Source organism: Galeopterus variegatus, unplaced genomic scaffold (assembly GCF_000696425.1).
Source record: "Galeopterus variegatus unplaced genomic scaffold, G_variegatus-3.0.2 Scaffold1777, whole genome shotgun sequence".
NCBI classification, from domain to species: domain Eukaryota; kingdom Metazoa; phylum Chordata; class Mammalia; order Dermoptera; family Cynocephalidae; genus Galeopterus; species Galeopterus variegatus.
Window position 1 is genome coordinate 89,764 of NW_007727888.1, and position 15,613 is coordinate 105,376.

The following is a 15,613-nucleotide window of genomic DNA, read 5'->3' on the forward strand; positions in this document are numbered from 1 at the left end:
AGCCTCACTGAAGGTAAAGAGAGAGAGAGAAAAAAAAAAAAAGTAGTTTGTGCAAAAAGGAACGTAAATATATAACTAGGTTGTTGCCTTTAAAAACAAGGGACAAAAATGTTTTTTTATATGCAGAGTTCCTTTAATAAAAGAATCTCAATTTTTTATGCAAGGAATACAGTTGGTGACACTATCTTTTTTTTTTTTCTCTCTCTCTCTCTCTTTACCTTCAGTGAGGCTTACTCTTTTTATTTATTTATTTTTTTAATTTTTATTTATTTTATTTTATTTTTTTTTAAAAAAAGATGACCGGTAAGGGGATCTTAACCCTTGACTTGGTGTTGTCAGCACCATGCTCACCCAGTGAGCCAACCGGCCATCCCTATATGGGATCTGAACCCGTGGCCTTGGTGTTATCAGCACCACACTCTCCCTAGTGAGCCACAGGCCGGCCCCCACAGGACAGAATTTTAAAAAGCTTATTGGATATGTTAATATACTAAGTATCTTTTTGACTCTTGGTTGCTACATATTATTATTCATTCTAAAAGATATTTTGGGAAGGCTTAGACTAGACTGACCATTTAGATTTATTCGGGAGTCTACAAATTACTTTATTCTAGTCTTTTTCTATAAACCAAACTAGTATCTTCTCTGGATACTAGTATCTACATTGGATACTACACTGTATACATTGGCTGCATCGATTCCATCACACTGTGACTTAAGCACGTGCAGTCTTAACTAGAATGGCAAACTTGAGTCTCAACAAACATCCACTTACGAGTCAACCATATCATGACAGATTTTCCCTGAGCATCGATGTCACAGACTCTCATAAAGCACACTCCCTAGCTTTGAATCCTGGCTCTACTATCTTCCTAACTTCATCATTTTATGCCTCAATTTCCTTAACAGTAAAATAAGGCAATGTTGGCACCTAGGCTTCGTAGGGTGGTTGCAAAAAAGTGAGTGAGCACACAGCATAAAGCCTGGCACGTAGCAGGCACTCGGTAAGTGTCAGCTACTGTTCTCTCACTCTTTAAAGAGAAATACCGCATGAGGCCTTCTCCAGGCAACAGAGATTTTATCAACATCTTATAATTTCACTAATATATCTAGTGAAACCACTGTAACTTACGACATTTCCCATTCGAACTCAGGCCTAGCTCCCCGAGAAGTATCTGCATCACACTCACATTGTTTCAGTAATTATTAAGCAAATATTTTTGACTCTACAGGCACTTACAATTCCTCATCTCATATGTCTCTAGTTTTAGAACTAGAATCTAAGTTTCCTTTTTTGGTCAGATCAAGGTAAAAAATTAATAACTTGGATGCTTTAAAGAGAAAGTTTGGGAAACTCCTTCCCAAATGTACTACAGACAAAAAATCTCTGGGCTGGCTGGGTTTCCTTCTTTTTCCTTTTCTTCATCCTGCTTTCTTCTTTCTTTCTTCCTCTTTCTGTCTTCTTTCTAGCTGTAATGAACCATAAGTTCTTTTTTCTTTTTTTTTTTTCCTTACGTTATGGGAAAACACAATGGATTCATTCACAAACAAAATAAATTATGCAGAACAAAACATGCAACCAAAGCACGCAAGAGAGACGGGATTCCAGAGCAGAACTTACCCCACGCTTTAGGCTCCTGAAGCAGTGGATTTTGGGTTTGGAGGTCATGAACTCGTTGAAGCGATGGGAGAGGGGTTCCTTTTGCTGCTTGGGAGACTGGGGGCCGTTGGGAACAGCAGAGGGTGAGGCAGAGGCAGGGGGAGGAGGGGGAGGCTGATGGGGGGATGTTAAAAGGGACACAAGCTACGTGTAAGAGATGGAGCAGTGACAGAGTAAAAACCAGAAACGAGAAGATAAGACACAAAACAAAAATAAGCATCAAATAATATTTGAAATACAAAGCAAGTAAAACACAAACAATTAAATATTTAGGCCATGGTCCAAAAGAAAACATGGAGAATATGTTAAATGAAGAATAGGATGAAAGTGGGAGGTTTAGTAAGTAATGCGACAGGAGAGCAAGAAATACTTGACAAGAAGCTCATGCAGACTTTCCCATGCAAAGGACAGCTCTAATCAGTTATTCTAAACCAGTTCAAGTCAGAAGGGTAAATATTTCTAAGCCACCTAAACTGACATAGCTTGATGGGAGAAAATGAAAGACCTTAAATGCTAAGCAAGACAATCTTTTTAAATTAAACATCAAATCATTCTAAGGTTAAGGCAGTAATGCTGCCTTGATCACATTTTATTGTCCCAGGTTAATGCGGCCATGCACCTAAGTATCACACTATAAAAAGGAAATGAAAAATGTTTATGGATATACATGTTAATATGAATTCAAAACCAAGTCATTAACCCATGGCAATTAGATGGGCCAATAAATTGTTACGGAAATTCTGCGCTATGACCTCACTATCCACCGAGGTAGCTAGCAGTCTAGATTTAGGAGTGAAAGACATGTCGCAAAACGGCTCAGAGGTCAGTAATCTGTTAGTGTGGGTGACAGGGTACAAGTGACAATGCATCTGAAATAAGACAAAGGGCCATGGCAAAGGAACCACCACCAAAAAGAAATACTGTTTTAAAAGAAAGGAGCACACTAACTTCTTCTTGCATTCTGAAACTACAGGTTTAAGATCTTTAAGACTAAAAGATAAAGTAAAAATCTCCGCGGTTTATAAAATTCATTTCACACTGGCTCCAGCCATCAGTACCTTATTTTTTTTGATGAACGGCCATAACTTTCCTTTGGATTTGCCACCAAATTTGAGCTCTGGTTTGCCTTCTCCTTTAGAATTTGAAAGGCTGTTATCTGACACAGTGCGCTTCATTGGTTGAGTGTAATCCTCGAATTCAATGTCTCCAGGAGGCTCAAACCCAGATTTATAAGCTTCTATTACCAGCTGTGAATCCTGAAATTATACCCATGGACACATAAATACATTCAAATTCACGAAAATGTTTTTTACACAATGAATTATGGTGGACCACATGCAGATCACATTTTAAGGAAATTATATTGATTGATATTAGATTTTTTCTAGTAACATTTTTATCACTAGAAAAAATAAGTATACAGTTGACCCTTGAACAACTCATGGGTTAGAGGTGCTGATGCCCTCTCCCCCTGCCACAGAGTCAAAAATTTATGTAAAACTTTTTACTCCCCCAAAACTTAACTACTAATAGCCTACTGTTGACTGGAAGCCTTACCTGTAACATAAATGTTGTTAATACATATTTTGTATGTTATGTGTATTATACACTATATTCTTACAACAAAATAAGCTAAAGAAAAAAGGTAATTAAGAAAATCATAAGGAAGAGGAAATACATTTACAATACTGTACGTATATTTATTAGGGAAAAATATGCGTGTTTATAAGTGGACCCACGCAGTTCAAACCTACACTGTTCGAGGGTCAACTGTAATTTGTAAAGCTATATCTCTAGTTGAGATTTGAAGATGCTTTCTTTTTGTTTTTCTCTTCTTTTCCCAGATTTACCAACTGAACAAGATACTTTCAATATCCATTTTTCTGCATTTGGAGAAACAAATATTAGTTAAGAACTAGTTTGTTAGAAAGCAGAAAAATCAATGGGCAATGATGATGCAATTCCTTTGAAAAACAGTAAATACAAAAGTCTGTTTCCCATCACAAGTTCTTGTGACCGGTAAGGGGATCGCAACCCTTGGTGTGGTGTTGCCTGCACCATGCTCAGCCAGTGAGCGCAGCACCGGCCATCCTTATATAGGATCCGAACCCGCGGCCTGGGCGCTACCAGCGCCACACTCTCCCGAGTGAGCCACGGGGTCGGTCCTCCCATCAGAAGTTCTTAAAGTAACTCAGCGTATACAAAGTGAAAGCACAGAGGAGGTGAGCTCTCTAATTTCTTGGATCACAGTGGTTCAACGATATTAATTTGCTGCTTAATTTTCCTTTATGTATATATTTGTTCATAGTCTCCCGCTAGAATGTAAAGTGTCTTCTGTTTTTTCTCTACTGTATTGCTAGTACCTAGATGCTGCTAGGTACTCATAATGGTGTACAATAATGCTTCCTGAATAAATCAATAAACTGAATGCACCCTTTATGGTTTGTACTCTGCTAGGAACTTTGGATTCAACAACTTCTTAGGGAGCCAGAGTCAGGTGGTAGAGACAAATGCATAATAAAATTACAACCAGAGTGTTGTGGATAGACAGATCAATCGATCAACAGATAATTACAAAAACACATGTGACTGTGATAACAATCTAACTCAATGATCATCTGATATTTTAAGTACTACTGGAAAAGACAACTTGGAAAAACTTCAGGTTCTTAATATGAAATCACATTTTAATTAGCCATAGCTATTTTAGCTAATTTGTAGGTATGCCACAGACTGCTGATTGTCTTCCAATAGCCAATCACCCTTCCTTCTCAGTAATAAGAATGGATTTGAAGTTGGGTACATTGCCACTCAGCTGAAAGGCTTTACTGCCTGGCCTTTGTACAGTAAGAGGTGGCCACATGACCAAGTTTTTCCCTCTGAGATGCAGTCAGAAGTAAAGTGTGCAATTTTAGGAAGTCTCTTTAAAGCAATGGCATGGGCCCTTCCCCATATTCGGCTCTCTGGAATCCGAATGTGATGGTCGGAGCTCCAGGAGCCATCCTGGACCACGAGTTTAAGGTCACATCATCAAAAGCAGTGAACTGAAGGAGTCTGGGTCTATGAGGACTTATGGACTACTCATCCTGCCACTGAGGGACCCTCTACCTCTAGACGTCTTTTACAGGAGAGGAAAAATTCACCACCTTGTTTAAGACACTATTGTCCTTGCTATATGAAGCTAAACCTATATTAGCAGACTCAGTTCCAGAATCATTTTTAGTGTGCCACTGAGTACATTGATTTATTCTAGTAAAAATATGATAATTTAGTCTAAATGGAAACTAACCTTACATAAATAAACCAGTTTGCACTTTTACGTCATCATGTGATATAGAAACTGCACTTTAAGGGGGATAGCGACGTCCAGTGTGTTGGAGGGTGAGTAACAGAGCCAGGAGCTTCCTATCCCCCCATCCCACTTAAGTAATTGTTAAACCACCTCCTTCAAGTCTTCACTCAAATGTGACTTCCTGATATAACACCCCATCCCCAATCCCACCCAGGCAGGCCCTTCTTATTATCACCCTGTCCTTTATCTCTTCCAAAATCTCACCGTGTTTTCAACTCTAAATAATGTTCTCATTTCTTTTATTACTGTCTGTCTCCCCTTTAGAACAGAGCCTGGCACTTGTGAATGAGTAAGTGGATTCAAATTGTGCCAGAAACTGTGCTTGTTTAGAAATAAAAAGAACAGGGTGGTGGGGTTTAGAGGAAGGAACACAGACTTTGGAGCCACATGGACGGATTCTCTGTGTAACCCTGGGCAAGACTGTAACCACTCTGAGTTTAGGGTGAAGACAACAGGCCTGGAATGAAGCAGGTGTTCAGTATATACTCAGTGAACCACTTTATAAAAGTACTGTCAACTTTTCTCAAAATGAAGTTTTAAAAAAGGATATAAATAACAGCAATTAAACACAAATATGCAGCGATAAAGAGGGTACAATGAAATGAAAGCTACAATAAAAACACCTAAGATCAAAGCAGCAAGACCATAGTGAATGCTGCCAAGAATGGAATCTGCAAAAGATGATAATCTTGAAAAACACATGTAAAACACATCAGGAATGTTTGGAAAGATGAAGCAAATGTACAAGGAAAAATGTCGATTAGGATTAAGAAAGATCTGACCTTTTAATTCTCAAAGAAGATACAGCAAAACGAAACATTTGTTCATTAAAATAAAGATCTAAAGGGAGTGAGCCAGGCAGTTTCTGTGGGAAGAATATTCCAGGCAGAGGAGAGAGCAAGGTAGGCGTGTGCCTGGAGCTCTCAAGGAACACCAAGGAGGCCATTGTGGCTAGAACACTGCGGAGAACAGAGGACAGGGGACGTCAGAAAGATAAACGGGAGGACAGAGGGGAGGGCGCTCCAGATGGTTTAGGGCTTTGCAGTTCCAGATGAGGGGGACACCCCTGGAGGGTCCTGAGCAGGGGAGGGACATGATCTGATCTTTAAAAGGATCTCTCTGGCCCTCCCTTCTGTCTCTGTGTTAACAATGTAGGGTGTGGGGGTGGGGTAAGCGCCAAGGGGAGGAGACCAGTTAGATGCCTTTTGCAGTGGTCCAGACTGCTCCTGCCTCGTCCAGGATGAGGGGGGCCTTGGGATCAGGAGTGGAACAGTGGAGGTGACGAGAGCTGGTTGGCCTCTGAATGTATTTTGAAGGTGTAAATTGATATGGGTGTGAGAAAAAGGGAGATATCACGGAAGACTCCAAGAGTTGAGCAACTGGAAGGATGGAAAGGCCATTAGCGGAGACACTGAAGACTATGGGAAGCAGGTTGGTGAGGAAGAGCAGGAGCTGCGTCTTGGATGTGTTAAGTCCGAGGAGCAGCCACTTGGCATCTGAATACATGCACCTGCAGTGTGGGGCAGAGGTCCCAGCTGGAAACGTGACATGTGTAAGTCAGTACTGAGATGGGACCAGAGTCCACCAACCACTTAAAGACGTGAATGTGACGAGTAAAGAGGTCCAAGATCTAAGTCCTGGAGTACCCCAAAGTTAAACGGTAGGAAGAAGAAAAAGAATAAGAAAAGGAGGCAGACCGCTGGGAAGGGAAAAAGCCACCACCGTGCGAGTTCCTGGATCCCACGTGGCAGAGACGCAGGTAGGAGGGAGGTCAGGTGGGAATCAGTACCGCTAACAGTTCAAGTCAGATGAAGAAGACTTAGAACAGACCCTTGGATTTAACAACATGAAGATCATGGGTGAAAAAGAATTATCAGTGATATAGTGAAAAACTAGGCTCCCATAATGGGAGGAAAAAAATCCTATAAATCTAGTTGGCTCACAATTTCCCAACTGAAACTGATAAAGGGAAACCATCATTTAGATATATACTTGTGAAACTATAAAGTTTTCAAGGAAAAAGAAATTTCCAAGACTCTAATATAAAAAACTAAAATCAAGCTTTCAGATTTTAATCAATGTTAGAAGTCCATGAAGCCAAAAGAAAGGCCAACATTCATGTAGAGGTGACCTTGCTTTTGAAAGCATAACTTATAAACCCCACTATAAGTCTCTCTCTTTAAAAGATTCCCCTCATGTAATTTATTGGTAACTATTGAAATTTTAAAAAGGGTGACCAGAGAAAGGCTCATTGAGACTATTTCTTCTGTGATGCTTGAAACAGATAAAGAAAACCATCAGATAAAAATTTCACCTCAAGAAAAAGATGTTTTAATCACTTCTGGAAGAAAATTTATTGGTATGATGTAGTTTGGGGAGTGAGAAGGAAGTGCTAGTAATTCAGGAGCATCAGTCATTTTTCCCTAAAAAGTTAGGTGAAATCACCGATACCCATTAGCTGTATAGGTATCAACGAAACAGGGAGGAGGAATCCTAAAATCAAAACAAAACAAAACACACCTGCTACCTGGAATCTATCCCTCCTTCAAATATTCACCATTTAACATGGAAGCATGTGTGCACATTGGACCGACAAAAACTTTTTACACAGACAGCCTTAAATGTTTGTACATATCAAATGTTCTTAGAGCAATGAAGAATTTGCATGCTGTCAACCAGGAGATCTATTCGCAAGGAAAAGACTGCTTCAGTCCCTTCCTTGGACTCATATTTTAAGAAGCCCTTATGACAGAATATTTATGGCATAACTTTTATGTTAAATATTTGTTTTTGCAAGTTAATAACAATTTGTAAAAGCCTATGCTGGTGTCCTAATTGATATTTTTTTGAGGGCAATAGGTTTCTAGGAAAGGAACTCAAACAGATAATACAGGTGGTATTCTCAAATGGAGATTTTGCCCACCAGGGGACATTTGGCAATGTCTGGAGACATTTTTGATTGTAACAACTAGGGGACTGCTTAACTGGCATCTACTGTGTAGAGGTCAGGGATATTGCTAAACATCCTACAATGCACCAGACAATCCCCCACAATAAAGAATTATCTGGCCTAAAATGTCAATAGTGCTCTGAAGAAACTGTCTCAGAGGAAACACTTCCCAAATGAAGGTAACACCACCAATATCAAAAGGCTTTGCCTTTTTCCAGAAATCAATCAGATCCAAAGTTGGGAGGGTTACTCAGGCAACTCACAAGAACACACTTCAATTTAATTCTGTAATATCTCAGACAATTTACCTCTGAAGTGTGTTTTTTGCCAAAGGAATTAGCTAAATCCAAAACAGAGGGCTTAACAAAAGAACTCTCAAGTGGTGCTGCTGTTGAAAAGTACTGCGACCACTGAAACCCCTACTATGAGATGACTAACTGAGGTCACTGGGGAAGGGGCAGGTGGAGAAGTCATGGAACCACAAACACTCAGTTGTAAACTAAGCACAAACTACAGCACTTACGTTGTTCTGATCGATTGATTCAGCGGCCTTTACTATTCCATCCAAGCACTTCCCAATGATTGGGATCACCTGCCGATCGACCTCTGCATATGTCTTCATTGACTCTCCCATTCTCACGATCCTCCTTTCCTCCATCTCTTGTATTTTCTGCAACATCAGATTTTTTGTAAAATAAATTTGGCCTGCTATTATTTAAGGAAGTTGTTTTTCAGCAGCATTGTTACCTCTAATAAATTTTCTGGGAGGGAAAAGGCATTAGACTTTGAGCCACCGCACATTTATTGTGCCTCTATATTACCCAGCTGTATGCAGAGTTTATAAATTGTTTGGCTCCCAAATGTATGCTTTACACAATTCCATTTCAACATCAATGAGAACCCCAAACTCAGAATTTTTTTTTTCCTTTTTGTCTTTTTTACTGACCGGCAACGGGATCGCAACCCTCAGTGTTGCGCCCGCACCGCGCTCAGCCAGTGAGCGGGAACCAGTCTCCACATGGGATCCGAACCCTCGGCGGGAGCGCCGCCGCACTCCCAAGCGGCGCACTCTCCAGTGCGCCACCGGGCCAGCCCCCAAACTCAGAATTTTATTGTTAATACTATTTGGTAATACACTTCAAACATTTTCTCCATCTTTGATCCACTACTTTGCCTTTTACAAAAAGCATAGTATTTGGTTATTTGTCTCAACTTAACACGGTTGAGATATAACTAGTGCACCTTCCTTCTACAATTTGAAAGTTCTTGTTTACCATGTGTGCAGATGCCAAGAAGCAAATATTTATTTTTTTCTACAAATGGACTTGAAATTGTAAAAGATTCCCCAAATGGGGAACATGCATATATCTTTTCTCATACCATTTTTGACAACCTAAAGTAGCCAAAAGAAAATAACCCAAAGGAAAGAACTGTCATTTGTTCAAACCTACAACTGTGTGAATGTTTCATTGACTCCTAAAATTAAGTTAGCATTTTTGTAACCAGGACAGTTGTTTAAGCAAAGAGAGCATTAACCTAAGAATCACAGATCAAGACTGGCAAAAAAAAATAGTTGCAGGTGCAAACTGAGGAAGTTTACGAAGGCCGTTGATAAATCTTGAGATTAATATTATATTTCATTTTATGGCTAGTCAGTGCTGGGTCTAGACTACTTTAAAAATTATTTAATGGAAATTTGGAATTATATAAACACCTAGAATACAAACCCAGCCGTCATGACTCAGCAGCAATGTGTCTGGAAGCAAAGCAGAACATGGAACCTGAGCAATCTGAGTGACTTACCTGAAAGATGTTAGGTATGTGAGTGTGGTAATACTCATGCTGCTCGTGGTTGAATTTCTGGAGAATCGATGAGTAGTCTGCTTTGCTGTCCTCTGCCATTTGGTGACGTATTTGAGCTTGTTGTCTTGCCTTAGGACAAAAAATGAGAGTACCCCCCGTTTATACGTCATAAACAAAAGCCTAGGCATAATGGAGAAAAGCCTAGAACTGCACCCTGGGGAGACTAGGAGCCAAAATTACCTCAAAAGTATTGTATGTAGCAGGTGCTATTTTGGAGGGGGGAGTGGGTGCCGCTGTCCTGTACGGGGATCCAAACCCTGGACACTGGTGTTACAACCCGGCACTCTATAACCAACTGAGCTAACTGGCCAGCCCTAGATGCTATTTTTTAAAAATCGTTTTGAATTTGAATTTACTTTAGGTAAGGGTTGTGTAGCTTGTCACGGATCCTACCACTCTCTGTTGTCGTCACTTGGCATGCACTTTCTAGTTTGACACAAGGGCCACCATCCTCTATTGTCTGCACCTTGGACAATTCACGTATCTATGTTACCTGGATGGCCCTTGTGGGAACCTCAGCTCATCCATATATGTTCTTCTTGAGAAGGGGAGGAGTGAACCAAACTTTTTTTATCTGATTCTCAACAGGGTTCACAAACTAAAAAGGCATATGAAACACTGATCTAAGTGGAACTTTCTAAAACTCTTTACTATGTTTACCTTTAGTCTATACTTTAAAGAAGCAGTAAGTATGGCACCCTCTTTATGCTTTTTATGTTTTTTTGGGTGCAATTTTGTATATTACTGCATTACTTTTCACCTAAAAAAATCAATAAAACATAAATTTGTTTCTTTCTTCTAATTTATATTTTGGTTAATCACATACCTAAAAACAGTGGGGGGGGGGAATTATGGACAAGATGCTGAATTGATTTTAAAGCTCAAACAAGAATGTCGGTAAACTCTAAAGTCATCCACAAACATAAGAGATTGTACACCGTTAACACCACCTTAGATTCATGTGTCTTGATGAATGTTATCTCGTGAATCTCTTCTACAATCTGAGGTCCCCAGAGGGCCACCTACGCCCTGCCAGATGAAGATATGGCTCGATCCTCAGATGACTCGGCAACCTCTACCACCTTAGATTCATGTGTCTTGATGAATGTTATCTCGTGAATCTCTTCTACAATCTGAGGTCCCCACAGGGCCACCTACGCCCTGCCAGATGAAGATATGGCTCGATCCTCAGATGACTCGGCAACCTCACTACACTGAGCCAAAAACACAACAGGGAAAGGACCATGTTCCAATCTAACCAAGGCAACTTTTTGTTTGTTGCTTATTTTTGTTCTGCCTTACTGAACCAATATTATAGAAAACTAAGACCTGAGAGTGACAGAACAAAAGAAAGCACATGGACACGCTCAGAGGTAAACACCAGGGAGAAACGCTGAAGTGGTCTGTCCCGTTCTGTCTGACGGTAACATCCAGCGTCAGGTTTTTATCATCTTGACATTCTTTGTCAGTTTCCTGCCTGTGTGACTTGGAGCTTCACCCTGATTCTCACTTCCTCGACTCATCTGACTCATGTGTGTATTGGTGAAAGCCCAAGGTGGTAATTCACAGTTGCTTCCCTATTCATACATAAACACTTCCCAAATGAAGGTAACAATATCAATATTTCCAAACTAATTTCCTTATTATCTGAGGTGTTTTAGTTTCTTCAGGCCTTTAGGTATCTCAGCACCATTTTAGCCACTTCTCATCTGCCCTCGGTTTATTTCACCTGCCACATTCTTCCTGTGTTGGGGGCCTGCTGACTCCCCTCCTGTCCATAAGCCTTGGCTTCCGTTTCTCACTGCGTCCACTAGAAAATATATCCGTCTAGTCCCCTAAATGTCAAGCACCCAACTACCCTCAAAAAGCCAGCCCTTCCAATCTACAGTAGCCCTCCTGTTTAAATAATGGCTTTGCCACCTACATGCACTCCATCTGTTCCCCTAACGTCTCCAACACAGGAACCCCATGAACTCCTTCAATGCCTACAGTTTCATCATTTATCACTCTGTTATAAACATGAAAAAAACCCGAGGAAATTCCCATATAGACCTCAAATTTCTAACATATTCTCTATTTCATTCACAAACCTTCCTCAGAAAGTCTCACAAAAATCCAAGGGGGGATTTCTTCATCTCTTCTGTAAAGAGCAGTAACAAGTGACAAAATAGAGAACTCTCTTATTAATTTTGGAGATTCTTAGTAAGTTTTTAAAATAGCTTAAGTTCTGAAACAGAGATCAGAATGTCATCATTATATATAATGTGTAAGAATGTATTTACACACACACACACACACACACACACACACACACACACACACACACACACACACCACATGAGAAGATAAACGCATCCTGACAATAACTCCACTCATAGCAACTGTAGAATATTTTACTCATGAGAGCTGGTGTCCATCAGCATTTGATTGGAACTGGCTGTGATCCTTTCCCTCCCAGCTTCTCAGAATCCCTAATAATGTTTTAGCTTTGGCTGTATAGCTTTTGTATTAATTCTTAATTTCATGATGACTTTACCCTGTTTATATGCAGTAATCCTGAAACAAAACTAGGGACCGCTAGATATAAACTGTGGAAGAAGTTGAAATAAGAAATAACATGTCTATAATCTAGCCTGGAAAGTTAGCTTTCTAGAAGAAAATAAACCAGACAAACATACTTCAGAGGGAACAGGTCTACCTCTTATGTTAAAGAAGCATCATCTTTCAGGGAGTTTTTCTCGAATGCAAAAGCTTGGACATAAGATTACAAAAGCCTATCTGTCTCTACAGTCTGTCCATCTTCTCTCTCCGTCTCTGTCTCTCACTCACTAAAATGATATGGGAACAGTTAAAAGCAGCAAGATAGTGCCATAAATCAAATTCTGCAAAGCCACAGCGGGAAGACAGGACTGTCTTTTTCCCAGTCCCAGCATCCAGCTGCTTTGAATTAATATCCACTTCTGAATCTCAGGCCTAGGAATATGCCATTGTTCCAACCAAGTTTTACTGCGGAAAATTTATCTTTGTTTAGTAAGCAGTTATGTTTATTTTACAATGGAATTTAAGAGCCTTTCTCCAAAACTAGCATTGAGTCAGTTACTCATTACTACAAATATACTTTAAAAAATATTTTTAGGGCTGGCCCGTGGCTCACTCGGGAGAGTGTGGTGCTGATGACACCAAGGCCACGGGTTCGGATCCTATATAGGGATGGCAGGTTAGCTCGCTTGGGAGAGCGTGGTGCTGACAACACCAAGTCAAGGGTTAAGATCCCCTTACCGGTCATCTTTAAGAAAAAAAAAAAAATTTTTTTTAAAGAATTTTCAAAAACTTATCTGGAATAAACGTTATGAAACTAAATATTTTAGAAAATGTATCTCCTAATATCTAAGGCTAAATGAAGATTATGAGCATCATGATTTCTCATTTCTTTTTAGGTCAGTCCAAAAATAGCAACTATTATCTCAAAGAGGTACATACAGCATTCCCATTTTAAACCACAGTTATTTCTTTAAATTAAATTAAATTTCCCATTCTAAGAATAAAAGACACTGCATTTTATAGCAATATTACTGTGGGGGCAGAAAGAGGAACAGAAAGTTGTTTTGTTTTGTTTTATTTTAAATGGGTCAGAGTTACAGAATTTAGAGATAATATTCTAAAAAGTCCAGAATGACTACAGTGCCTGAGGTGGTACATCACAGACCTCTTCGAATAAAATCTAGACCACTTTTGTTGTAAATCAGAAAGACAGGCTTTAAATTTCAGGATTTCTCTGACGAGCCCTTGGGAATCTCCCCAAATAAATCCAAATAGGCCTAAGTACGCACTGCTTACGCCTGACTTCACTTCTTGGTAATTCTTAACCTGGTCCATTCTCAGTGTCCTTATGGAAGTAAAGCTGTACTGCCTAAAAGGTCAGAGTTGCAGTTTCTAAATAAAGAAAACAATATTTTAAAAACTGAACTGCAGCCCAATACTTTAAAATCCTGATGGGTTTAAAGACAAAAATACTGTAATCCATTTAGTTGGCTCAATGTAGATTATTAACATGGCCAAATACGTAGCTATTTCCTGTTTAATTCAGCCTGCTGGCTGAGTCTTGATTGTCATAAGCAGAGAATACGCGCTCACTTTCAGAGAGGGAGCTCGGTAGATTTGCTTACCAAGTTGTACCATAGCATCTTTTTTCAAGGCTGCCTATGGCTTTTGACTTTTTAACAAAATAAACAAATATAAATTGGTCCCATTTATATAGTGACTGAATAAATAGATAATGAGATTTCTTAATTTTTTGAACATGGCCTCAGACCTCTCAGAATTTTATACACTGCTATTCCTTGAATGAAAAAACTAGTTAATGCAGCAGTGCTCAGAGCTTTTGGAAAGTCATTTTTCCTTTGTTAAAAGGATATAACAAATTATAAAAGTCCATCTTTTATTACCCAAAGTTTGGGGAGAACAATGAGGAATATTCTACCGTTATCAATGGTAGCCCAAACAACAGTGAATGTTCTCTGGAGCAATTGCACGTTCAGTATTTTATTTCATCATTGTCATAAGAAAGCTGTATTTGAGGCTGGATGGAAACGAGGGCTCAATCTAGATTTTATTCCCATTCCTCTAAGAATGTGCTATTTTGCAGCACATATAGGATGCCTGTAACTACTACCCAATAATCAGCAACTCACAGCAGCTCCGCTCAGCTGGCAGGTGGCCTGAAGCCCTCACAGGGCTGGAGGCACAGCAGGAACCCAGCAGGGCACTTGGCCACTTGGCTCTTGACTCTCAGCCCTCCTCAAACTACCTGAGCCACTGACATACTACTGTAGGTAAAATCAAGCTTATAATGTAACAACCTGGGTTATCTGACCACCTTTCTCCATCTTTAGTTCTTTTTTGTCCTGATTACAAAAACCTGTTTGCTGTAAATAATTCAAATTTACAGTTGTATGGTTTAAAAAGTAAAAGCTCCTGCACACTGCACCTCCTGGTAATCACAAGATCATCCTGATGTTTGGATGTGTCCAGACAAATGAGCAGCAGCACAAATATTTTCATAGCACACAAGTGAGGTAGACACCACTGTGCAGTATTATCAATTTTCTAGGTATTTTTGAGACAGAAAAATACAAATACCTGAAATGTTGAGAATCCCTGAAAACCCTTATTGGTATACTACATTCCTCTAAGATTTGTCAATTATTAGGAGTAAAACTGATTTTATCCTAATCTTTGATCCAGCAATTCAACTTCTAGAAACTTATCCTAGTGAAATAATTTTAAATGTTCACAAAAGATAATCATCATAGTATTGTTTATAATAGCTGATAATTCAAAATAATAATTTGAAACAAATGCCCGGTAATTTGATGGGTTAAATATTATGTCATACCCTTGATGGATTAATCTTTAGCCTATTTAAAAACATGTAAAAGAATAGTTGTGATAAGGGAAAGTGGAAAGTATATATAATTTTTAAAAATTTTGAGAGGTTTCAAAACAGTATTTATAGCATAATTCCATTATTGTAAAAATGAAACACTTGAAAAGAGTGATTAAGGATTATTTCATTTTGCCAAAAAGATTAGTAAAGGAGACAAATTCTGATGCTGAATTCCAGAGACAGTGAAAGACTGAAGAGTTATGGCTTGCTTTTGAGGTCCAGGAAGAAAAAAAAGCTCTGAAAAGCTAATGTAGTAGGAGGGATATGAACAAGAAGGGATGAAAAAGCTCTTTGTCTCAAGCAATGTTGTTGTATGATAAATGGCATTGTTTAAATTTCCCA

The 15,613-nt window shown here is 39.3% G+C and overlaps 1 protein-coding gene across 10 annotated transcripts in view; it reads right to left on the reverse strand.

The window, feature by feature from the left end:
• Positions 1-15,613, reverse strand: part of FNBP1 (formin binding protein 1) — a 125,476-nt gene that overhangs the window by 25,646 nt on the left and 84,217 nt on the right. For 3 of the 10 annotated variants that reach the window (XM_008578869.1, XM_008578870.1, XM_008578868.1), the window contains exons 7-10: positions 9,766-9,894; positions 8,486-8,632; positions 2,719-2,916; positions 1,622-1,804 (exon numbers count right to left, since the gene is read on the reverse strand). In XM_008578869.1, coding sequence (XP_008577091.1) covers positions 1,622-1,804; positions 2,719-2,916; positions 8,486-8,632; positions 9,766-9,894 — 657 coding nt within the window. The remainder of the gene's footprint in view (positions 1-1,621; positions 1,805-2,718; positions 2,917-8,485; positions 8,633-9,765; positions 9,895-15,613) is intronic. The other 7 variants (XM_008578878.1, XM_008578877.1, XM_008578876.1 and 4 more) reach the window with 3 other exon arrangements.